General features: G+C 37.6%; 1 protein-coding gene across 1 annotated transcript; it reads left to right on the top strand.

The window, feature by feature from the left end:
- The first annotated feature begins 1,950 nt into the window (after window positions 1-1,950).
- Window positions 1,951-17,380, top strand: LRIT3 (leucine rich repeat, Ig-like and transmembrane domains 3). Its single transcript, XM_047090856.1, has 4 exons — window positions 1,951-2,069; window positions 5,229-5,701; window positions 14,548-14,853; window positions 16,224-17,380. Exons 1-4 carry the CDS (start codon window positions 1,951-1,953, stop codon window positions 17,378-17,380), a joined length of 2,055 nt encoding a protein of 684 aa, XP_046946812.1.
- The last annotated feature ends 6,732 nt before the right edge of the window (window positions 17,381-24,112 follow it).

The raw sequence follows: 24,112 nt of genomic DNA on the forward strand, positions 1-24,112 counted from the left end.
ATTTGTGGGATGGCTACTGTAGTGAATGTTTCTTTATGCCCTTTATGTAAACTTATGTCCATCTCCTTTGATGAAGCTAGGCACATGAGATTAAGGCCCATTCTATTTCTCCCAATCATGGCATTCATTACACTGTATCAATGACCAAGTAACTTGCCTGGGTCCTCCTTAGACTAGAAGTAGCCATTTTAATATTGAAATAAATTAATAATAATAAATAGTCTTCAGTAAGTAAATTACAGAAATGAGTTGTTGGATGTTCCTAGATGGAACTAGATGGAAAACATTTTTAGCATTTCACTCTTTTAAAATTTTAATGCAAATATTAACATACTACTTAACAAAAATAATCAAATGAATATTAAACATTTGCTTCTAAATCACATTAGTTGATGCACATATTTACTTTATATAGCAATATAATCTCTGTATATTATTATGTATTCTGCATTTTCAATTAACATTTTTCTGTATATATATTTCCATATATTTGCCACTAGACTTAATTTAATCAGAGTGGGTTTTTTGTGTTTTGTTCTTTTGTTCCTATTTTGTCTGAAATTTACTTCATAGTGGCAAGAACACAGCATGAAATCTACCCTTTCAACCAGTTTTTAAGTGTACAATATAGTATTGGTAACTGTGACTACAGTATTGCACAGCAGATCTGTAGAACTTATTGTCTTGCTTAACTGAAATGGCTATTGATAGCTGTATGCTTGCTCTTTGATGTATTCTTAGCACATAACTGCATGTTGCTTGGTACATAGTAGGCACTCAATAAAAAAACTGTTGAATGTGGAATGCATTTGTAGACTCATGTATTTGTTGTTTGAAATAACCATTAAGCATAGTATGATAATGTAATACTGTTTAAATAATGGACATTTAAAATCTGCAGTATTTTATTTTAATTGAGCACATTTTGCTGACTTTATTGTTTCTATATGCATTCTATCAGTTTTAAATAAAATTTCCCATAATATTCTTACTTTTATAGAATTTCCTTTTGAAAAAGTTTTTTTTGGTTTAAAGATGATTGATAGAACTACCCAATACAATAATAGCAAGATTAAATTATATATATGTGTGTGTGTGTGTGTGTGTGTGTGTGTATGTGTGTGATCAGGCAAGGCCAATCAATACACACACACATACACACACACACGCCACTAAATCCATGACTATCAACTGTCGATGAGGATTTTCCATCTTCTGTGATTGGAGGTAGTTTTTAATTATTGAATTACATTTTTGTTTTCTGATAGAGCCTAATTTTGCTAAAAGAAATGGATCTTCAGATCTGGCTTGATGCCCATAACTTGGGAAACTAATGTAGAATAAAATATATTCTTAAACCGAGATAACGGTCTTCATTACAAACAAACATGCTGCACTGAGGTGACGTGGGAGAGCTGCAGGAGACATTCTCACCAGAGCCTGGGTCCTGCTACTCAGTGGTGGATTGAAGCATTTTGCCAAAAAAATCTAGGTACCGGGTTTTGTTTACTTTGTTTTTGGAGATCACAAATGCAAAAACTATAATTTATAATGTTATATAAATAAGCTGCAGTATTTTCTAGCACCCCTAAAACATTGAATTGTTTTAAACGTTAAGTGTATCTTCACAGTATAGTAGCAATTACATTCATAGGAAAAGAATTTAATAGGCATTTCCTTGCAAATCTGGAGATGGGCAACTATTGAAATTTTTTTGACATGTGCTTGATTTTCATATTCCTTGGAATGTGTTACTTTGCTGAAACCATTTTCAAAGCCTAGGTCGATTGATCCCCTGTAAAATACACTTGAAGGTTAAGTAACTACAGATCTCAGCTAATCCCATCTAATCTGCTGTTACTAAATGGCTGTTTGCATTCCTGGCACACCAGTTTCTGAAGTTTAGGATTTGGTTTTTACTTTCTGTTCAAATAACCTCTACAAGGAGCGATGCGTCTTTCAGCATGCCTGTGCATTGTGCTCATTAGCTTTTTGGAGGGAGTGAGCTGTTCATGTCCTTCACAGTGCACCTGCGATTATCATGGCAGAAATGACGGCACAGGATCAAGGTATGCTCCTCTCCTTGCTATTAAGTGTTCTAATGATTTTTTTGGAAAAGGACTCCAACTAGGCAGCCTTATTTTGAAAGCAAATTGTTGACCAGGTATCAGAGGACAGAAGGTTTAATTTACCTAAGCTTTAGCTTAATTGTGTTAATACCAGTTGCTCACTCCATTGTTTTCATTTTGAGCAATTCAGCTCTTAAAACCCTCTCAAATTATCTGAGACTCTCAAACACATTCTGTGTAACCAAAATCTTCACTGCACTCATATTCACAACCTGTCCCTTTTAGGTCAAACCACTGAAATGTGTGTGGCCAGCTCAGCTTGTTTACAGAAGGCATGAGAGGGAGGGCCAATCTAGGAGGTAACCAGAGCATTTGCTTCCCTGATTTCCCATTTCTTTTTCATGCCTTCTGGATAGACCTTAAAAAGTAGGAAGGAAGATCACAAGAGTGAATTTAGAAATGTTCATAGTTAGAATTTTTCATTTTAAGGTACTGGAGTTTACAAAGAAAAGTTGGAAAGATACAAATCAGCCTTGTCTATCGCAGACACTGGGGGGCCTCACTGAAGTTAATCTCTGGGCTGCTTTAACATCTACCTGTGGAGTGAGAATACTTACATACTAATAATGTAGTGAGTCCTTTGAGATAGAAGTTAAATGCAAAACAGAACTGTTGTTAGCTAAACCTGGTAGAACTTGATTTTGGTGGGGGGGAGATGGGGGGGGAGGATATTTAATAACAACCAGATTATTTTGTGGCTTGGTTGAAGTGAACAGTGAGACTCTCATTGAAAATAATTAGTTAAAAGAATCGCCCAATTTATGTCTTAAAACTATTTTTTTAATTTTTATTTTTTAATGTTTACTTTTGAGAGAGAGAGAGAGACAGAGTACGAGAAGGGGAGGGGCAGAGAGAGAGAGGGAGACACAGAATCCCAAGCAGGCTCCAGGCTCTGAGCTGTCAGCACAGAGCCTGATGCAGGCCTCAAACCCATGAACCTGGAGATCATGACCTGAGCCAAAGTCAGACGCTTAACCAGCTGAGCAACCCAGGCCACTATATCTTACAACTTTAAACAAATAAACAATAACAAGCAAAATATATTTTTGAGTAATTTGATTTGTTATTGTTTGAACTTTACTCAACCAACTCTTTGTATCTTTTTGGGATATTCACTAAGTAGGTTAAGACAAGGAAAGAATGTAACAAATTAAAGACCTACTTGGCAAAAGATATGAAGCAGTTAATGACTAGGGGCTCCATAATTTTGAGAAAACAGCCACAGAAATGTTTATTTTTTTCCCCATGATAACCCCATTATTGATTTTATAAAAACCATAGCACATTATGCCTGGCAAGGACTCTAGAAATAATCTAGTTTGACTGCTGTCCTTTTATAAACAAAGAAACGCAACCATACAGAGATTAAATGACTTGTCCAAGGTCACAACACTGAGTTGACGCAGTGGCTGGTTGATAAAGATGCTACGTCTTTCAGCTTCCTATCCAGGCTTTTTTCCATTACGCTGGAATGCTGACTTACCATTCTGGTATAAAATAGCACCGAAAGTTGTAATTTGGAATAGAGATGAAGAAAAAGAGGTGTTCCTAGAGCATTCCAATGATTCCATAGTCTTCTCCTAAAGTTACAGAAAGGAGATGATATTGTCAGCGCACTCCAGCTTTCTGCTACCCACTTCCCTTTACATTATACACTGGCTTTTAAAATTCACTGGTTTAATGTCCTGTTTTTACCAAATGGCTGTTTCATTGTTATTATGTACTACAAGTATAATAGGCTGTAATTTAGACTATGCTTTGCAAAATTTTTATTGTTCATTTTTCAGCAATCCAGTGGGAGTGAGTATGAATAAGGGATAAATAAGTCTTTTTTCAGGTTAAAATGAATCTAAATTCTCTGATTCTTCATACTTTATATCCACAGAGGGGACAGGCTTGTTTTTCTATGCCTGTTTTACAAATGCCATTAAACAAGATCACAATGTGACCTACTCAAGGTCACTTAAGTTAGTGAGTGGTAAAAGAAATAAACTTGCAGTTTCTGGTTTCCTTAGGCTGAAAGGAACTCACCGGTCACATTAAAATAGAGTTCAACTTGAAGCATCTAGTTTGAACACTTGGCTTTTTTTTTTCTTTCTCCTTCCTTCCTTTTTAAAATTATTTAAAAGGGATCAATTTATAACGTTAACAGGGGATTTTAAAAATATGGGTCATTTCCTAAAGTGGTTAAAAGTGTGTACTTTAGAGTTGGACAGATGTGGGTTTAATAGGTGGCTGTGTAACCCACTGGCTATATGACATTCAGCAGCTACTGCACATTGGTGGGCCTCAGTTATTTTCTCTGTAAAAATGAGATTAATGATAAAAAATGGCAAACACCCGGGGCGCCTGGGTGGCGCAGTCGGTTAAGCGTCCGACTTCAGCCAGGTCACGATCTCGCGGTCCGGGAGTTCGAGCCCCGCGTCGGGCTCTGGGCTGATGGCTCGGAGCCTGGAGCCTGTTTCCGATTCTGTGTCTCCCTCTCTCTCTGCCCCTCCCCCGTTCATGCTCTGTCTCTCTCTGTCCCAAAAATAAATAAACATTGAAAAAAAAAAAAAATTAAAAAAAAAAAAATGGCAAACACCCATTATTATGTGCCAGGAAGGTATAAAATTTTACACCCATTTCAATTAATCATCCTAACAGTGCCATGTGGGAAAATGAAGTTGAGGGACTGACGTGGCTTTTCATGTCCACAGAGGAAGTGGCAGAGCTTAGATCTGAACCAAGATCAGCCTGACTCCAGAGCCGGTGCCCTTACCTATTACCCAGTATCTACCTTATAGGGCTGTTGATAAATTAGGTGGATGTGATGTGTGTTGCACAGGTCTGACACATAAAGAGTTCCATCAATAGTAGGTTGAAACACATGAAATTGCTGATATTTGATCATTTTTATCCTACAAAAATGGCCATTTCATATGATTCAACCTAAAAGAAGAAGATGATGGTGATGATGAATTATGAATAGGTCAGCCAGGCTGAACAGGTATTTTGTGAAAACAAGTAGGAAATGAGAAACTGATTCATGTTTCAAGTATTATTTTTTCACGTGGGTCTTGGAAAGCAGGTTTCCTTCCACTGCTTTTGTGACACTAGGTCGGTGCTATGTAATGACCTGGATATGAACGAGGTCCCTATGAACTTCCCTGTGGAAACTGTGAAGCTACGTATAGAGAAGACTGTCATCCGCAGAATCCCCGCAGAGGCCTTCTACTACCTGGTGGAGCTCCAGTACCTCTGGGTGACTTACAATTCCGTGGCCAGCCTTGATGCCAGCAGCTTTTACAACCTAAAGCAGCTGCATGAGTTGCGCTTGGATGGAAATTCTCTGGCCGCTTTCCCTTGGGCATCTCTGCTGGACATGCCCCAGCTGAGGACCCTGGATTTGCACAACAACAAAATAACCAGTGTGCCTAACGAGGTGGTCAGGTACCTGAAGAACCTTGTCTACTTGGATTTATCAAGCAACAGGCTAACCACACTACCACCAGATTTCCTGGAGAGCTGGTCCCACTTACTTACAACATCGTCAAGAAGCCTGGACCTTTCACCACAAAGAATTATTCTTGGTAAGCTCAGAAGCCTCTGGGCTTCTTGGGTCCAGATTATTTGCTTTGCGTGCCTTCAGCTGTTCAGCCTTTTCACATTTATTGAATTTGGCTTTTTACTCTATACTTGAGTTTTTGATGGAATGGCACTTTATTGGTTGACTTAGGGTCAATTGACTTGTTTACCCTGTGTAACGTGTAATGGCTCTCTACGAGCGCTGGAGGGAGGGTGGCAGGCAGTATGTGTGTTGGAGGAGCGAGGAGAGTTAGTTTCATAAACTGAGAGACTGATGGTGCTGTCAGAGATACTGGGGCTGAGTGACAAAACCTACCAACCTGCCCTGTTTCTGTGAACATATCAATGCTCCATGCTCTGCCACAGTCAACCTGCTCTGTTCTCTTTTCAGCCCTTCATCAGGCTCTTCAGGAGTAGAAGAGGGGCACTGGCATCTTTATGAGGTGGCAGTGGTTTAATTAATTAGGGAGAACAGCTTCCAAATTTTCTTAATCTAGAAAGAAATGATGAAGGCACCAGTTATTGGGGTCGCCTAGTGGATTTGGTCTCTTAGTTTAACTGTGATATGTTTTGTAGACTTTGATCTTGACTTTGTTTAGGTTCTATGGGTATTTGTCTTGGGTTCTTAAAGTGTAAACTCCTTTCAGTAAGTCTATCTCTTCCTTTTTTTGTATCTTCCCACAGTGCTTTGCACGGTGCTCTACACATGGCAAATGCCCGGTAAATGTGGTTGCCAGATTGAAATCAGGGAACTGAGACCCTTCTCAAGGGGTATCTGTGGGCAGTGAGGTCTTTCATACTTTTGTGTGTGACACAAGCCTGAGGCTCTGATCAAGTTGATTTCCTAAATTCTTGTTCACCCAGTAAGCCTAGGTCATTAGTTCACCAGTTATGTCCATCAGGGCTGCAGGAGAGGCTGTATTTCTCGGGATGAAAGAACTGGGTCTTTGGCTAGGGAAATGACTTATAAGCCTTTTGGCGTGAGAGGCAACTCGATGCTAAATTTGTGCCAGGAATTCCTATTGACCAATATCACATGCTCAAATATTTGCCAAAGCAAATTATAAATAAAGATAACTGAGATTTTTTTTTTTGATAAAAAGGAAAAATGCTGTGGCAGCATTTAAATGATTTTAGCATTGCTTTTGTTGAAATGTAAATACATTTTGGTGCTTATGAGACTAAAAATATGAGTGATAAAAAACAGACACGAAGAGGAAAAGTCATGTAATTTTTTATTATATGGCTATTTTTTGTTTACCTACTGTTTATCTAATATTTCAAACATTTCTATTAGAGAATAAAAGGGATATTATAGGATGGATTGGGGAAAAATATTAGTTTAATTTAACAATAGTTGTGGAGTCCTTCTTATTATGTACACCATGACAGGCACCGTGTAAACCTGTACAGCAGTATTTATTTACTCTATTTTAGCCACTAATTTAGTCCTTATGAGTAAGACTAATAGCTAGAAATTGTCTTAAACATTGAGATTCTATTTCTCTACACATTTTTCTAAGTTTCTTTGAAAGTGACTCTTGGTTCTAATAGAATTACCAAATGGAGATCTATAGTAAAAAATAAAATCAAATTAATAAATTCTTATTAATAGCTCTCTAATGACTAGTCACTAATATTGCTAATATCATTATGAAGAATTGATTTATGGGACATTAATATTGTTACCTTGTGAGTTAAATCTGGATAAAAGTTTAGGGATCAAACTGAAAAGGGTTATGAAATCTCACAGTCCTAAGAGATAAACATCTTTATCTATGCTTCAGGGTTCAGATTGTTCAAAAGCAGATTCTTTAAAAAGGTGACATGAAAATACTTTTGGTATAACATTAAACTGAGAAATCAGGGTATGTAATTATACATATTCATGATCATAACTATTTTAAAATGTGCAAAGAGGAATGCCTGCGTGGCTCAGTAGGTTGAGTGTCTGACTCTTGACTCTGACTCAGGTCATGATCCCAGGGTTGTGTTGTGGGATTCAGCCCTGAGTTGGGCCCTGCACTGAGTGTGGAGTCTGCTTAGGACTCTCTCTCTCAATCTCTCCCTCTGTCCCTCTCCCCTGCTTGCAATGCTGTCTCTAAAATACAATACAATACAATACAATACAATACAATACAATACAATACAATACAATACAATACAAATAAATAAAATGTGCAAAGAAGAAAATTTAAAAATACACTAGCTGGTTAATTGTCCTCTTTGGGTGGTGGGACATCTTTTCAGTATTCTATATTTTCAAAATGTTCTGCTTTGGTCATGCATTGCTTTTATAATAGTGATGATAATAATGATAATAAATAACAAAAGATATTTTGAAACATGCCCAACCATATGTGGCCGCTGATCTTAGCAAAATCATAGCCTGCTATGTAACAAAAGGGGAAAGAAATGCTCTCCTCTAATAAGAAGACTGGCTCGGGGCACCTGGGTGGCTCAGTCAGTTAAGCATTTGACTTCGGCTCAGGTCACGATCTCATGGTTCGTGGGCTTGAGCCCCGCGTCGGGCTCTGTGCTGACAGACAGCTCAGAGCCTGGAGCCTGCTTCAGATTCTGTGTCTCCCTCTCTCTCTGCCCCTCCTCCGCTCACACTCTCTCTCTGTCTCTCAAAAATGAATAAATGTTAAAAAAAAATTAGAAAAAAAAAAAAAAGACTGGCTCATGTGTGTGAATCACACACAGAAAACTCGGGGTTTTTCATCTGGAAAATGGAGATAGGAGGACTCACTCCCTCTTTTCTGACTCATAAGACTGTAATGAGAATATTATAAGATATTTTATGTGACAGTTCTTTAGAATATGAGGTGGACAGTCTCTGAGGTTATAATTTTAGATCGACAATAATCCATAACAGCTGTGACTGAGATAGATGTGTCTTATAAAGAAAGACTCCTCTATTTTGGCTTTTTCTGTTATTTTAACTATATTGGAGTCTTCTAATTTCGTCATTAAAATATGGTGGTGAGAACCAGTTCTAGCTTTTCTAGAACTCAGGTTTTAACTGTAGCAATTATATCTTTCCAAGTACCCTCTAGAATTTACTTTTCTATTATTATGGTGGAACACATTCTGCTTTTATTTGTTATTGTACCGTGTTCATTATTGTTAGCAGACAGTGGTTCTGTTTGTAACCATAATAGTAATAGGTAATATTGATGGAGTGCTTACTCAAGGCCAAGTCTCGTTCTTATACTTTACATATATAACTTCTTCCAGTCTCACGTTAACCCTGTATTAAGTATCATTTCATCCCCATTTTACAGAAGAATTGAGACACATGGTAAGCCACAAGCCCAAATTTACTCATCATACTCATGGAGCTGGGGTGTGAATACAGGCTGTTTGGCTCCAGAACCCATGTGCTTCCACACTCTTTTGTAATGTATTGTATGTAATAACACTAGAGTTAGTTTCCTCACGTATGCATTACTATCTCTTTAAATCATATATTTATTTAATATAAAAAATTAGGGAGAGGCTTTTCCATGACTCTTCTTTCTACATGAGTAAAAATATCAGCTTAATCAAATTATCCTCTAATGTATCATAAAAACATAAACAAGTGTCTTGCAAGTAAACATTTAAGTGAACTGTGAAACTAGATTGGAGTTTTGATTTGCAATACAGATAAATTTCCATGGTCTCTTTCTCCAGAATAGACAAATATTTACACAGGCAGACTCTGTGAGGCTCCACACTCTTTGTCTTGGAGGAAAAAGCTTGCAGTAGGAGAGGATATAAAATGCTTTTCTGGGTGCTTTTTACTGGCACCCAAATTTTCTCAATTGCAAACATAAGCTCTTCTCCAGATTAGAATTAAGTTTGCCCGAAGGGCAGCGGCCACATGAGTATTCCCACAAAATTTTCTAAAATGGCATTAATTTAATTCAACAAACACCTGTCAGTCCCTGTTGGTATGCTTGTTCTTTGCTAGGCACCAAGGAGACGAATCCACGCAGTTAAGGCTGACTCCTTGCTAGGTGCTCTTCTAAGGACTCCCTGGCAGTATCTCAGCCTTCAGGACAATACCATAAAGTGGGTCTGTATTACCACCTTTTTACAGCTGGTGGAGAGGCAGTCAAGCTTCAAGTTCAGTTTATCTCCAGAGATATCATTCTTTTGTTTTTCAAACCTTTTCTAAATTGAGGAGTTGAAGTATAACTTACATACCATGGATCTTAAATACACAACTTAGAAAATGATGATAAATGTCATACCTCCACAGAACCCACACCCTCACCAAGATACGGAATAATTTTATCACACTGGAAAAGTTCCCCTTTGTCTTTTTTCAGTCAATCTCCTCCATTCCAAGCAACCACTATTTTTTTTTCTTTTTAAAAAATTTTTAATGTTTATCCTCGAAGGAGAGAGATACAGAGCGTGAGCAGGGAGAAGCAGAGACAGAGGGAGACACAGAAGCCGAAGCAGGCTCCAGGCTCTGAGCTGTCAGCACAGAGCCCCATGTGGGGCTTGAACCCACAAACCATGAGATCATGACCTGAGCCGAAGTCGGACGCTTAACTGACTGAGCCAACCAGGCACCCCTTCCACTATTTTTATTTCTATCACAGTAGGTTAATTTTGTTTGCCCTAGAATTTTATGTAAATGGAATCATCTAAAATACACTCTTGTGCCTGGCTTCTTTCATTTAGCATTATTGTTCTTGAGATTCATCCGTGTCGCTGCATGTACGGATGGTTCCTTTTGCTGAGTCATACTCAATTTTATGAATGTATGAATTGTTTATCCTTTCTCCTGTTTTTGGACACATGGGCTCTTACCAGTTTTTAGCTATTATGAATTAAGCTGCTGTTATCATTTTTATGCAAAGGTTTTTGTGGCACCTATTTTCTATTTCTCTTGGATAAATTCCCAGGATTGAAATTTCTAGGTCCTAAGATGGCTATATAACTCCTTAAAAAACTGCCAATTTTCCAGAGGTTGTACCATTTTACACCCCCACTAGCACTGTGTAACAGTCTACTTGCTCCATATCCTCACCAACACTTGATGTTATCAGTCTTTTTCATTTCAGTCATTTCCTAGGGGTGGGTGGTCAGGGAGTGATTTCGCATTGTGATTTTAATTTGCATTTCCCTGATGACTAATGGCATTGACCATGTTTTCATTGGGCCATTGGTCATTGCTATATTCCTTTATGCCAATATACAATTTTTAAAAGTCATTTTCTTTTTAGTATTGAATACAAGCCTTTTGTCAATTATATGTATTATTAATATTGTCTCCAAGTCTGTAGTTTGTTTATTCATTTTCTTCATGGTGTCTTTGGTAAGAAACTTTTAAATTTTAGTGATGTCTGATTTACCAGCTTTTTCTTTTATAGTTAGTGCCTTTTGTGTCTCATCTAAGAAATATTTGTCTTCCTACAAGTCACAGAAATATTCTGTTTTCCTTATAGTTTTAACTATTATGTTCAGTCTCTGGCTTTATATTCTTGGCTTTTATGCTTATGACTGTGGTCCATCTCAAATAGTCTTTGAGTGTAGCGTGAGGTAGGGGTTGAGGTTTTTTCCAAACAGATGTCCAGTTGTTCCAGCACCCATCTGTTGAAAAGACTTTACTTTCCCCCTTGAATTGTTAGACACTACTGTCATTACAAAACGGACTAAGGCATGGTCTTTGCTTTCAAGAGCTTATAGAATAACTTTGGTACAAGAATTTATTGCTGACTTTTCACACACACACAAAATAGCACAATTAATTCAACTACTGTGATGAATGGAAAACATTATCCTTTTACAAAAGGAATAAGGCAAAGTTGGCTTGCCCCATCCAAGAATAGTTACATAAACTAAATTAATTAATGCAAATTACTGTGACTGTGGTGGGTGTGTTGCCTTGAAGGAATGCAGTGCAAATAACAGTTTAACTTCAGGGAGTTCTTGTACCTTTGTCCCCCAAAGGAAAAAAACAAAAAACAAAAAACACAAAACACCTGATGAATGTGTTCAGCACTCAGGTCATTATTATTATTCAGGCTCTAAAAGTTGTGCCTTTGACCTTGGATGTTTCAAATCTAGAATAAACATTATGTTTTTGAGGGATTTAAAATATTTTCCTGTTTTATGTAACTTTTAGACATAACTTTTAGACATAAAAGTAGGATTAATTTTTAAGAGAATTTTGTTTCACCATTAACACATTTTTAGGACAGTTTCAAAGCATGAGTAGACCCGTTAATGTTACAGTTCTTGGATGGTTCCCCATGTAGACATTTGTGCTCCGGACATCGCTGCTTTGACATGTGTTTATAGATAACAGCACTATAGCTGCCACCCGGTGGCCCTAAATGTTTTTAGGTGATGAAATGAGTTATGGTGGAAGGGGTAGTAGATTAGGAGGCTAAAACATCTGGGATTTAGTCAGGACTCTAAGCTACTTACAGAATCAAGGCAGTAATCTCTTTGTGCTTTAGCATCCTCTGATGTGAGACTTGGAGAATCACACTAGCTTTCTGAGGTCAATATAAGACATACAGTGCTTGGGAATGAGATTTAAAATCAGGATACTGAGGTTCAAATCCTGACTATATTCAGTTGTGTAATGACAGGAAGACCCTTAACCTCTCTGAGTGCTGGCTTTTTCCTCTTTAAAATGATGATGATAAAAAAAAAATAAAATGATGATGATACTAATATTATCTACCTCATGCTATTGTCAGGCTTGAGGTAGACAAATCCTTCAGCATACTTAGCACTGCTGGAAGACAATTTTCCATGGTCTCTCACATTTCTGCCTGTCTAGTGAGCAGGGGCAGTCACTGCCTTTTGTTCTGAACTATCTTTTTAAGGATGTTTATGTAGAGAACTGCTTTGGAAGGTAAAGATGTATCTCCCTCCAGAGCAAAGGGTAGGCATGTTTACTGCCCAGTATAAGGGAGATAATAACGTCTTCCTCCAGATCTCCTTCATCTCTGACCAGAAGTCTTATGTCTTCTGCCAACTGGTCACCCTAAAGTTGGATAAAACTCAGACCCTTTACAATTCTTGACAAGTACAATATTTGTCATACAGGAAACAATAACTGTCAACTTGTTTTGTTATTCTTTTATAAAGCAAAAATTTAGCATAACAAGTGTTTTGAGAGCAAAAAGTATTATCCACATGTTAATTGTTACATGACAGAATGAATTTGATGTTTGCTGGCAAGTTGGATATTAGAGAACTGGTCATAGATTCACAGGACTAAATGTAAGAGGAAGAAGTTCAAGATAATTCACCCATGGAAGAAGTGAAATTTCTAAGATAGAAGATAAAAAAACTGTAAATTTTTATAAATTCTGGCAGAAAAATATGAACCACTCATGAAGTGCTATTCTAATAAAAATAGACATAAAGAGACATAAATAGAATTTATGAATGAAGTTAAATCTTCTAACATGGTTAGAATGTTTAAAAATTATGATTGTCTTTTCTCCTTATGAATCAATGTTATAATCCACTCCATTAGTAAAAAGCCACAACCATAAATCTTTTTGAGATAAATCTCTTTCAGCTTTGCGCTTTATTTACATGGGACATCACCCTTAATATCATTAGAGAGATTTTTGTCTGACCAAAGGCTCTGAAGCACTACCTGAGATCCTTCTAGGATATTAGCAAATAATTATATACTTTCACTGTCTCTGGATTTGATTTTTGCTCTGAAGCCCTTTCTTAATTTGAGAACTTTGGAGAGGCTGCGTTTAAGAAGCAATTTTATTACTCAACCCACAAGTTTTGGCTCCTTTATATTTAGCAGTTCTTCCTTTAGCTGTTGTCTGCCCTTCACATTTTACTACGAGCAGCAAGGAGAACCGGGCAGCAGTTTCAACACTCCGTGTGGAAGGAAATATCAATGGCTGGAACATTCATTTCCTTGAATGTGTTTTCTCCTTTCCATGTTAACCACAGGTGGCAGTGTTTCTAAACTTTCTGCCACTCCATAAAAGGGTCTCCTTTCTTCTGGTTTCCAATAGTTACATTTTCCTCACTTGCCTTTAAAGCTCTCACAGACACTCTTCTTGAAGGCCAAAGCATGTCTGCTAACAGTTCTGAAAGCTGAGGCAGTCCTCCAACTGGAGGCTGTCAGCTAACTCTATTCCTTGCTGCTGCTTCTCTCTTGAAGGGGGATTTGGGTAGGGCACCTGTACGGCCCCCGTGCATGGCATTCATGGCAAGCTCTGTTCCAGCCTCTCCCAGTCTCCAGTCTTATCTCCTGACATCTCCTGCATCTCACTCTACATGCTACACAGAACTTGTCCTCCAAAGGTCTTCACATCACGCAAGCCCAAGACACAGTGCAGGCAGAGTTAGGTGTCTCTCTACACCCTCCAATACCTACGGTAATAGAAGTACTTTCATAACATGCTAGAAATATCTCTATTAGTGTATTTATAGTATTCTGTGGTACTTGGATTAGAATCTTGGCTCAGATGCTGATTAGCTATGTGGCCTTGGTCAAATCATTTGATTTCTCTGTATCTCAGCTTCTTCATTTTTGAAATGAGGACACTAATACTCTTCTTCATAGGATTTTTGGGATTAAATAATAGAGGTACATCCTTAGAACAGAGACCTGTACAGAGTAAATGCTCAGTAAATGTTGGCTACAATCATTAATGGTCGGAAATGACAGGCTATGTTCATTCAGGTAGCCAGATTGTAGGGCAAAACTGACAGAGAGGTGACTCCCCTTTCATCTCTCAAAGCACTTCTGTTTTTAGGGAGACAGCGCAAATGCTTGCTTGCCCAAGTGACTATGATGTAAACTGAAGTCATCTGTTGATAACCTTTATCAATCTTTTCCTCCCTTCTGGTTTAGGTCTGCAGGACAACCCTTGGTTCTGTGACTGCCACATTTCTAAAATGATCGAGTTGTCAAAAGTTGCTGACCCTGCTGTAGTGCTTCTTGATCCACTGATGATATGTAGTGAACCTGAGCGCCTGACAGGGATTCTATTTCAGCGGGCTGAGTTGGAACAGTGTTTGAAGCCATCAGTGATGACGTCGGCCACCCAGATCACATCTGCTGTGGGCAGTAATGTTCTGCTGCGGTGTGATGCTACTGGCCAGCCTACTCCACAGCTCACGTGGACCAGATCCGACAGCTCACCAGTTAATTATACAGGTATTTTCTTAATTTAGGCCTATAAAACAAGTTTGCAAAGGTCTGAATTGAAACTCATGGTTTTGTGTGATTTGAAATTGGCTAGTTAATTCTAATAAAATACACCAAAATTATTGGGTGAAAGGACTTTGAAAAGTTCATTTTATTCGTTAATCTTTTCCTCAGTTTATCTGACTAACTATGTAGATGAAATTAGATAATCTGATTTTTAGACAGAAACAACATGATCCAATGGATGGATGACTGCAAATAAGGCCTTTGTCTTGCTGCATCATCTTGGGATATGGCTCACTTTCAAATGTATATCTATTACAGTTTTCTTTAAAAAAGATTTTAATATAGGTTTCCCATTTTTGAATGAGTATTCAAATCATTATTTAAATTACATGCAAACCTTATCATGAAACAAAAAGTATATAATTTTTAGAAAAATTGGTTACATAGACTTTTCAGATCCTACTCTGACCAACTCAGTGCTTTGGCTTTAGTTTCAGTAGTGATATTCTGATTAATTAGAGTGATATATTTTAAAAACTCACTGAAGCTAAATGTAAATCAAGATAGAAATAAAGAAACCTGATGGAATAAAAAATAGCTAAGGCCTAATATTCTTATAAATAGACAGTAAAAGGCCCACAGCTTAAGGTAGCAAGCTAAATTCTGGGATCCTAGGATAGTGCTCACTACATTATTATTCTTCATAAAGATTCAGAAACCAAGACAGAATGGTAATATGTTAGATTTTAGTCTTTAGGAAAGTAAAATTCCAATTTTGCAAAAACTGTATATTATTCTGCAAATAATAGAATCCATGGCTTACTAATTTATTTAGATTAACTATAAAATGAAAGATTGAGAATACTAATTTTGACTCCTCTATGCCAGAAAGTTATCTGCTATGCCAGCCGCCTATGTAGATAGATAGCATTTTATTACAATGAAAAAATATCTTGGGAAATATTTGAGTAAGATCTTATAATAACCATTTCATAATGAGTTAAAATTGGAAAGGACCTTTGAGACCACTTTGTCTTCTCTTATTTTAAAAATATAGTAACAGAGGCTTAAAGACACCAATTGACTTGTCTGAAATCAAACACTAATTAGTGGACTAACATTTACTAAAACCAAGTCTCCCAATTCATAGCCCCCCATGTCTTTTTAAAATACCACTCCCCATATAGACCTCATGGAACCCAGCATATCAAAGACCTCCATGTAGACAATTTACAGAACTTATCACCTGCCATCAGAGATTTGCAGTGTGCCATTTCCCTCTTGGTTTATGTGAAAGGGATACATGTAGAACCAGATAGGTTGGCATGTTGCTTGAGTTTTTCCTCACAGAGTATATATATTTTTTCTTACAGTAATTCAGGAATCTCCAGGAGAAGGAGTCAGATGGTCCATAATAAGTTTGACAGGCATTTCTTACAAGGATGCTGGGGATTACAAATGTAAGGCCAAAAATTTGGCTGGGATGTCAGAAGCTGTGGTTACTGTGACAGTGGTTGGTGTTGTCACAACCACGGTATTATCAGACACCTCTGAAAGAACTGGAGATCACCTTGAGCAAAGAGCCCAGCCAGGATCTAGATCTACATCCATACCTGGTTCACTGTCATCTCCTTGGTCCTCTAACTCATCTTCTTCCCCTGCTTCTTCCATTTTTCTTTCTACTTCTACTTCCTCTCCTCCCTCCACTGCTTTCTTCTCCTTATCTCCTTTCCTCTCCTCCATTGCATCTTCAATCACAACTCTAAGCACCAGAATTTCAACAAAGCCCACCATGGCCAGCCAGCAGTCATTCCAGCTCCGCCCAGATGGGAAAAGAAATGTAAAGGCAGAGATAGGTGGAAGTAAGCTTCCTTCAGCTAGTGCAAGTAAAAATGAAGAGTTGGCGTCATTGGATCAAGCAATGCCAATGGAGACAAATACCACAATAGAAAATCTCAGAGTAGTCAGTGAGACTGAAGAGAGTGTGACATTGATGTGGAACACTGTCAACACTACACGTAAGTCCGAGGTGACTGTGTTGTATTCCAAGTATGGCGAGAAGGACCTGCTGCTGCTGAATGCAGACTCCAGCAAGGACCAAGTAACCATAGATGGCTTGGAGCCTGGCAGGCAGTACATAGCATGCGTCTGTCCAAAGGGAGTGCCTCCCCAGAAGGACCAATGTATCACTTTTTCTGTTGACAGAGTCGAAGAAGAAGGTGATTCTCAAGTGTCTTTCCTTATCGTGGTGAGCGGTACTGCCTGTGTTGTTGTCTTGCCATTGATATTTTTCCTGTTGTACAAAGTTTGTAAACTGCAATGTGGGTCAGAATCCTTCTGGGAAGATGATCTGGCAAAAGAGACTTATATTCAATTTGAGACCCTGTCCCCCAGGTCTCAAAGCATAGGGGAACTTTGGACGCGAAGGCACAGAGATGATTCTGAAAAATTGCTGCTTTGTTCTAAGTCAAGTGTGGAATCTCAGGTGACCTTTAAAAGTGAAGGTTTGAGACCAGAGTATTATTGCTAAGGTTTTACAACTCAGGCACATGTGAAGTCCATAAAATTTCTTCCGCACAATTAAGGATCTGAGGATGTGGTTGACCCTCTGGATGACTTTTGGACAGATTTTCACATCCTCTATGAAAATCACAAATGGAGTGCTTTTAATTGTGCTTAAAAAAAATACCATGCGAAGGGCACTTGGCTGGCTGTCAATAGGGCATGTAACTCCTGATCTCGGGGTTGTAAGTTTGAGCCCCATGTTGGGTGTAGAGATTACGTAAAAACTACCATGTGACTTCCGAACTAAAAAGACAAATAGTCTGGGTTTTTGTTATGTGGAAGATGTCCATAGAAATAATGTTTAGGGTACTGCTTAATAAGTTAATAGTATGTTTTAGGATAGTGCTTAGTTCTTAAAAATAAATTCATGTAAGAATAGTTGTCAAAAAGTAAAGTCTGAATTTTAAAAAGATTGTTTTCCAAGAAGTAAAGATTAGCATAACCAGGTAAGCCTTGATGTTCATCCATGCTTGAAGTGCTTTATGGCATTTGCTGTGGCTATTTACTGCCATTGCCTACTAGGCGAGAGTGGGAAAGTATAGAATTTTGCATTCATTAAGGTTAAATGCAACCCATTGGAGAGGGAGGGTGCTAGCTCTTGGTACCATTATGCATTACAATACTGTACGGTTGTATTAATATTGCAAGAAAAAACTTCCCTTATCGTTAGAAACATAGGTATTAGGAAAAATAAGTTTAAAAGGAGGATTGTGAACATAGTAAGTCCATTTCTAAAAACAGTAACCATTGCATTCTAATGCATTTGCTAACAGACTGTATGAATCTTTTTAAAAACGTAAGTGCTCATTTTGAAACAATCTCCTTAATATTTTGATATTCTCTCTTCTCTTCCCCTCCCTCTTCTCTTTCTCTCCCTCTCCCTTTCTTCCTTCATTTCTTTTTTTTCCCCTTCTGCTTTGTCAGAAGATATTCAGGTAGTCAAAGGACCACAGCTAAGTTGTTTGTCCTTTGCCAGGTTATATTTTGTTTTGTTTTGGTTTTTAAATATAATTTACTGTCAAGTTAGCTAACACACAGTGTATACAGTGTGCTCTTGGTTTTGGGGGTAGATTCCCATGATTCATCGCTTACATACAACACCCAGTGCTCATCCCAGCAAGTGCCCTCCTCAATGCCCATCACCCATTGCCATGTTATATTTTGATTTCCTGGATAAAGGGAAGAACTCTGAAAATTCTTTTTAGATCTGAAAAGAATGTTTTAGGATCTTGAAGAGCATATTCAATGGATTAATTTGGTCAGATTTTCTAGGTCAAAAACATCACGGAAATTGAATTGGAGGGAGGCATATAAATAGATAGGAAAGGGGCATCACACATAACATTTATGTTTTTTTTTTTTTAAAGAAGTTTATCACCACCTTTACTGAAGATTATATTCCCTTTACATCAGAGATTTTGGAGTACAGAACAGATTTATAAAGGTGTGTCAGGAGTTCTGAAATACCCTGAGAAGCAAGTTCTAAGAAAATCCTGTATTTTTCATAAGGAATAGACAGGCTTTAATGTAACACATTGTGAAAATTATAATACAGGCAGCTGGATAATGAAACATCATTCATTCCAAATGGCTCTTAATTAAAAAGGAAAAATATTTCTAGTTTAGGAATATTCTGCATATTATGAGGAGACCAGCATGGATGGATGGCCTGTCCAGAGCTCCCAAATGTCCCCTTCTTGTATAATTTCCTTTCTTTTCCTTCTCTTTCCTTTCCAGCCCATTCTTCTTTGGTGCTTTCATCACTGAGTGCATTGTCTAATCATCTAACGGTTTAAAATTTAGTATGAATTGTTAAGATTTGTTAGAAAGATACCTTTTACAGGCAATTTTGTGTTTCACTTCAAGTTGTTGGCTCAACTTATTTTGAATTAATAGATAGCAAAAACTTGCATTTCTTTACTCTAAAGACCTCATGGAGTTCACTGCCATATTTAAAGGGTTCATATAAACAGACTGCCAAAATACCACTACATTAGAAATGATGACTACAGGAGAATGTTACAGATTACTGAGCCAAATGGCACCCAGACTTTACAAAGGTATGTTATTTGTCAAGAAAGGAAACTTGGGACACCCTGATGAAGTAAATTACTGACTTCCCTCGTAGTCAAAATCAAGTGATGAGGTGCCTGAGTGGCTTAGTTGTTTAGGTGTCCAGCTTAGGCTCAGGTCATGATCTCATGATTTGTCAGTTTGAGCCCGTGTTGGGCTCTCTGTTGTCAGCGTGGAGCCTGCTTCAGATCCTGTGCCTCCCTCTTTCTCTGTCTCTCTCCTATTTGTACTCTCTCAAAAATAAATATTAAAAAAAAAAAACAAGTGAGGCCTACACTTATTTTGACTAATGAGGAAAAGATATTTGCTGGTGTGGAGAAGAGAAAGCACCTCTGTCATCTTCAACTTGGACTTGGTACATGAAGTAAGTCCTAAGTAATCTGTTACTAATAGTGAAAGGACTAAAATTATAAATAATCTACTTTCTAAAAATACATACATTTGAGTGTAGTCAAAGTTATCCTGATAATATCACTGCTCTTATGTTCTTACAAGTATGCTTTCTTCCTTCCTTCTTTCTTTTCTTTCTTTCTTTCTTTTTTTTTTTTTTTTTTTTGAGAGAGAGAGAGAGAGAGAGAGAGCAAGCAGGGCAGGGGCAAAGGGAGAGGAAGAGAGCAGGCTCCAAGCTCAGTGTGCAGCCTGATGTGGGGCTCGATCCCATGACCCTGGGATCATGACCTCAGCTGACATCAAGAGTCGGACTCTTAATCAACTGAGCCACCCAGGTGCCCCACAAGTATACTTTCCTGAGTGGGAGAAAAAGGTTGACATGGCAAGCAGCATGGAATCCTATATAATCAGCAGCCTGTTTATCAATGTTACCTTAAGCACTGTGGAGAGTGATCATAACTGATACATAACCAATACACATGACAATTAAATATGATTACAATGTTTTACTTTCAGATAAGATATATTTGAGGTTTGTAAAACTTGGGTAACTGGTGAGGGTGTGTCACATGTGAGACTATAAAAAATGATATGCTATGACATAAAAAATGTTGAGAACTCCAAGCTAATGTTTATTATGGCCAGAAAAGAAAATCCTGGACTTCAGAGTCAGACAAGTGCCCCGGACTTTGGGAAACTTACAAAAAGTTCAAAGAAAAAAAAATTTTGGCCCACAGACTTGAGTTTCAAAAAGGGAATATGGCTAACAAAGGGAGAATTTAAAAACCCAAAAACTTTTAGCTGAATAATTATGAAATAATTCAAATAAGACAGGAGACAGCTCAGGAAAGCTAAATGGCTGTCTACTAATCTAAAAGTTTAAATCATATATATATATATGTATGCAAATCTATTATGAAAGTGTCATAAATAAAGGCCCCCAGTAAACTGAGGATCAAAAATATGGTTGACTCGGGGCACCTGGGTGGCTCGCCGGTTAAGTGTCAGACTTCGGATCAGGTCATGATCTCACAGTTCGTGGGTTCGAGCCCCATGTTGGGATCTGTGCTGACAGCTCAGAGCCTGGAGCCTGCTTCGAATTCTGTGTCTCCCTCTCTCTGCCCCTCCCTCACTCACACTCTGTCTCTTGCTCTCAAAATATAAATAAAACATGTAAAAAAAATATATATATATATATGGTTGACTAGAAGAAACTGTAAGGCGTTTTTTGTTGTTAAAAAGAAAAAGGAAATAATAAGTGTACTGTTTAGAGATGATAAGAGAAAGTATATCAGAGAAGTAGCAGAATCATTCAACTCCTATTTTTTCTTCTCCTTTCTAAATGGGTTTTAAAACTGAATATGGAGAAGAAACTGAAAAGTGAAAATTTTAGCCCAGGATAGATAAGGAGTTATGAGGCCAGATATATTACTAGGGTGGTAAAAGAATTTTCAGCCATCATCTCAAAGCTACTGTTCAGTAGCCTTTGAAAAGTCATGGCAAATAGGAGAGATACCACAAGACCACAAGTGACTAACTTTCATGTTTATTTTTGAAGAGGAGAATAGGGTGGGTTCTGGAAATTACAGGCAACTTGATTCACGTTTGCAGAATTGACAACAGATTGTTAAAAGGCTTGTTTTTGAGCATTCAGAAATGAATATTATGGTCATTAGCAGCCAACAAATATCAGCTAAGGAGAAGCTTTAATAAACCAGAATGGCCTGTTTTTTATGAGGTTACTAGGCAGATCAATCAAAGGACTGCTTGAAAATCAAATAGCAGCTAGCTATAGTTATTTGTCTTGCCTTGATGGAGTAATATGGGTTGCTTCCTCTCAAGAATGTCTAGTAATGGCTTTAAATAACATGAGAAAGTGTCTGCTAGGGTGCCTCTACCCTATTTAGCGTTTTGTAAATGACTAGATAAATACAGACTTCTCAACTCTACAGAGGACATGAAAATAGACAGGGTGTCTTATGTTGGTGCTTCTCAAACTTTTCTTAATGGAAGGGGAAAGTGAACGTACATCTGAGAAACCAGAACAACTATTCTAAGTGGCTGCCAAAAGAGACATTTCTCTCAATTATTTTGTCTTAATTGAAAACCATGTGATTTTCCACTCTATCTCATAATTTTTAAAAATACAGAGCAATTCTCTGTCTAATCAATTTCTTTTCTTTTTTTCTTTTTTTTGGGGGGGGGGGTAAAAACTGGCATCTCTGTGTCTTTGAATATCTTGGTACATATTCTCCAAGGTGCTCTGCTTATCTTCATCCACGTCAATTATAGAAACCTCAAATAGAATAGGGTAAAAAACAGAGAACTGTGGCTCTATATTAGAGATTTTTTTTCATGCTGAATAAAGCTATCAATGAACACATTTATATGATAGGTGAAGACACCAAATCTTGAAAAGGATCTTAGATGACTTTTTAGCAGAATTAAATCTAACAGGGACAATATTAAATTTTGCATTTAAATTGCACAAATATGAATGTTCAAGTGATAAAAAAAAATCTATGACTTAAGATTTTGAATTTATTTTTTTTTTTATATATTTTTTTTTTCAACGTTTATTTATTTTTGGGACAGAGAGAGACAGAGCATGAACGGGGGAGGGGCACAGAGAGAGGGAGACACAGAATCGGAAACAGGCTCCAGGCTCTGAGCCGTCAGCCCAGAGCCTGACGCGGGGCTCGAACTCACGGACCGCGAGATCGTGACCTGGCTGAAGTCGGACGCTTAACCGACTGCGCCACCCAGGCGCCCCAAGATTTTGAATTTAGATTTAGAATGATTACAATCATTCTATGAACCAACAGAGTTATTTAATTGCTAAATATGGTAGCATTAAGTTACTTTAATATAAGTAGTAGGTAGATCAAGAAAGGTAACAGTCCCTCTATACTCTACATTAATAAACCATTTCTACAGGAGCAAATTTAATTTTTGGTGCCATTAACAGGGACCTTGATAAACTATGGAGTATCCACAGGAAGGCAAAACCAAGATCACCAAGCATCTAGAAACTTTATCATGCAAGAATGTGTTAAGAACTGGGGTGCCTGGGTGGCTCAGTTGAGTGTGCAACTCTTGGTTTTGGCTCAGGTCATGATCTCAAGGTTTGTGGGACTGAGCCCTACATTGGGCTCTGTGCTGGCAGCATGAAGCCTGCTTGGGATTCTCTCTCCCCCTCCCGCCACCCCTCTCCCCCCCTTCTCTCAAAATAAATAAACTTAAAAAAAGAAAGGGTTAAGAACCTAGAAGGACACTATAGACTACAAGTCCTCTGGTCAATCACTTGGACTGTAGCAGAGAGACAGAAAAATTAATAAAAGTATATTCTTGGTTTTAGTTGAAAGAGAATGCTAATATTTGTCTTGATGAGTAGCCACTTTTTGTTTAATTTCTAATAAAATTGATTTTGTATATAAACACCTGACTCTTGATTTGTTTAAGTAGTGAAACAAATTAGGCTATATTCCCAGTGCATATTTTGATGTTGTTTTCCTTTTATGCAGTTAATTTCAACTAAGTGGTTGGATGAGAGTTACTGTAATTTTTTCTCTTTGGTGTAGAATATAATATTGATGATTTCTATCTTAATTATTCAGGGAAAAAACCCTCAATGTTTATGTATTATTTTGGTACAATTTGCAAGCACAATCAAGTCCTTAGAGAAAAGCAGAAACTTTCCTATCATTGCCATTATTTTAATACATTGTTTATTAAGGGTGTTGTTTTTGTCTTATGGAATTTCCCAAGTGTTTAACATTAAGACAGTAGTAAATGCTTAGAGGAATTGCATTGATATTCACTGACACTGAATTCCTTATTATACTTTCTGTGATCCCTAGGAGTAATGAAAAAAGGTAAAAGTACAGAAGAATTGTAAGAGAAAATATCTCAGAAGGCAAGAGAGCAGGTCTGAAGGATAATGGCTGCCCCTGGAATCCTAGTATCTCCATGCATCCTTCCAAAAATCATCACCCCAAAACTATTAGTTTGACAAAAAAAATGCAAATAAAACCACATATGACCCATATTTTTAGCATTAGGAGAGAACAGCATAAAATACGAATTGCCTGTGAAAGAAATTAACATCAAATTCCAATGAATGCCCTGCCATCGCTGGAAACTGGTAAGTATAGAGAACAGGAGAAGGAAGTCTTAAGGGACTGCAAGAAAGAAGAGAGCTGAGTGTATATGTGAAGCAAAAACACAAAACCAC

Source organism: Lynx rufus, unplaced genomic scaffold (genome assembly GCF_022079265.1).
Source record: "Lynx rufus isolate CCGP_SWC_20201006 ecotype Redwood Valley unplaced genomic scaffold, mLynRuf1.p SCAF_3, whole genome shotgun sequence".
Taxonomy (NCBI): Eukaryota; Metazoa; Chordata; class Mammalia; order Carnivora; family Felidae; genus Lynx; species Lynx rufus.

Bases quoted from the DNA above. Each gene is read 5' to 3' on its own strand.
- LRIT3 (XM_047090856.1), top strand. From the start codon at position 1,951: ATGCGTCTTTCAGCATGCCTGTGCATTGTGCTCATTAGCTTTTTGGAG. The intron at 5,702-14,547 runs GTAAGCTCAGAA...CTTCTGGTTTAG, and splicing joins ACCACAAAGAATTATTCTTG to GTCTGCAGGACAACCCTTGG. The intron at 14,854-16,223 runs GTATTTTCTTAA...TTTTTCTTACAG, and splicing joins CTCACCAGTTAATTATACAG to TAATTCAGGAATCTCCAGGA.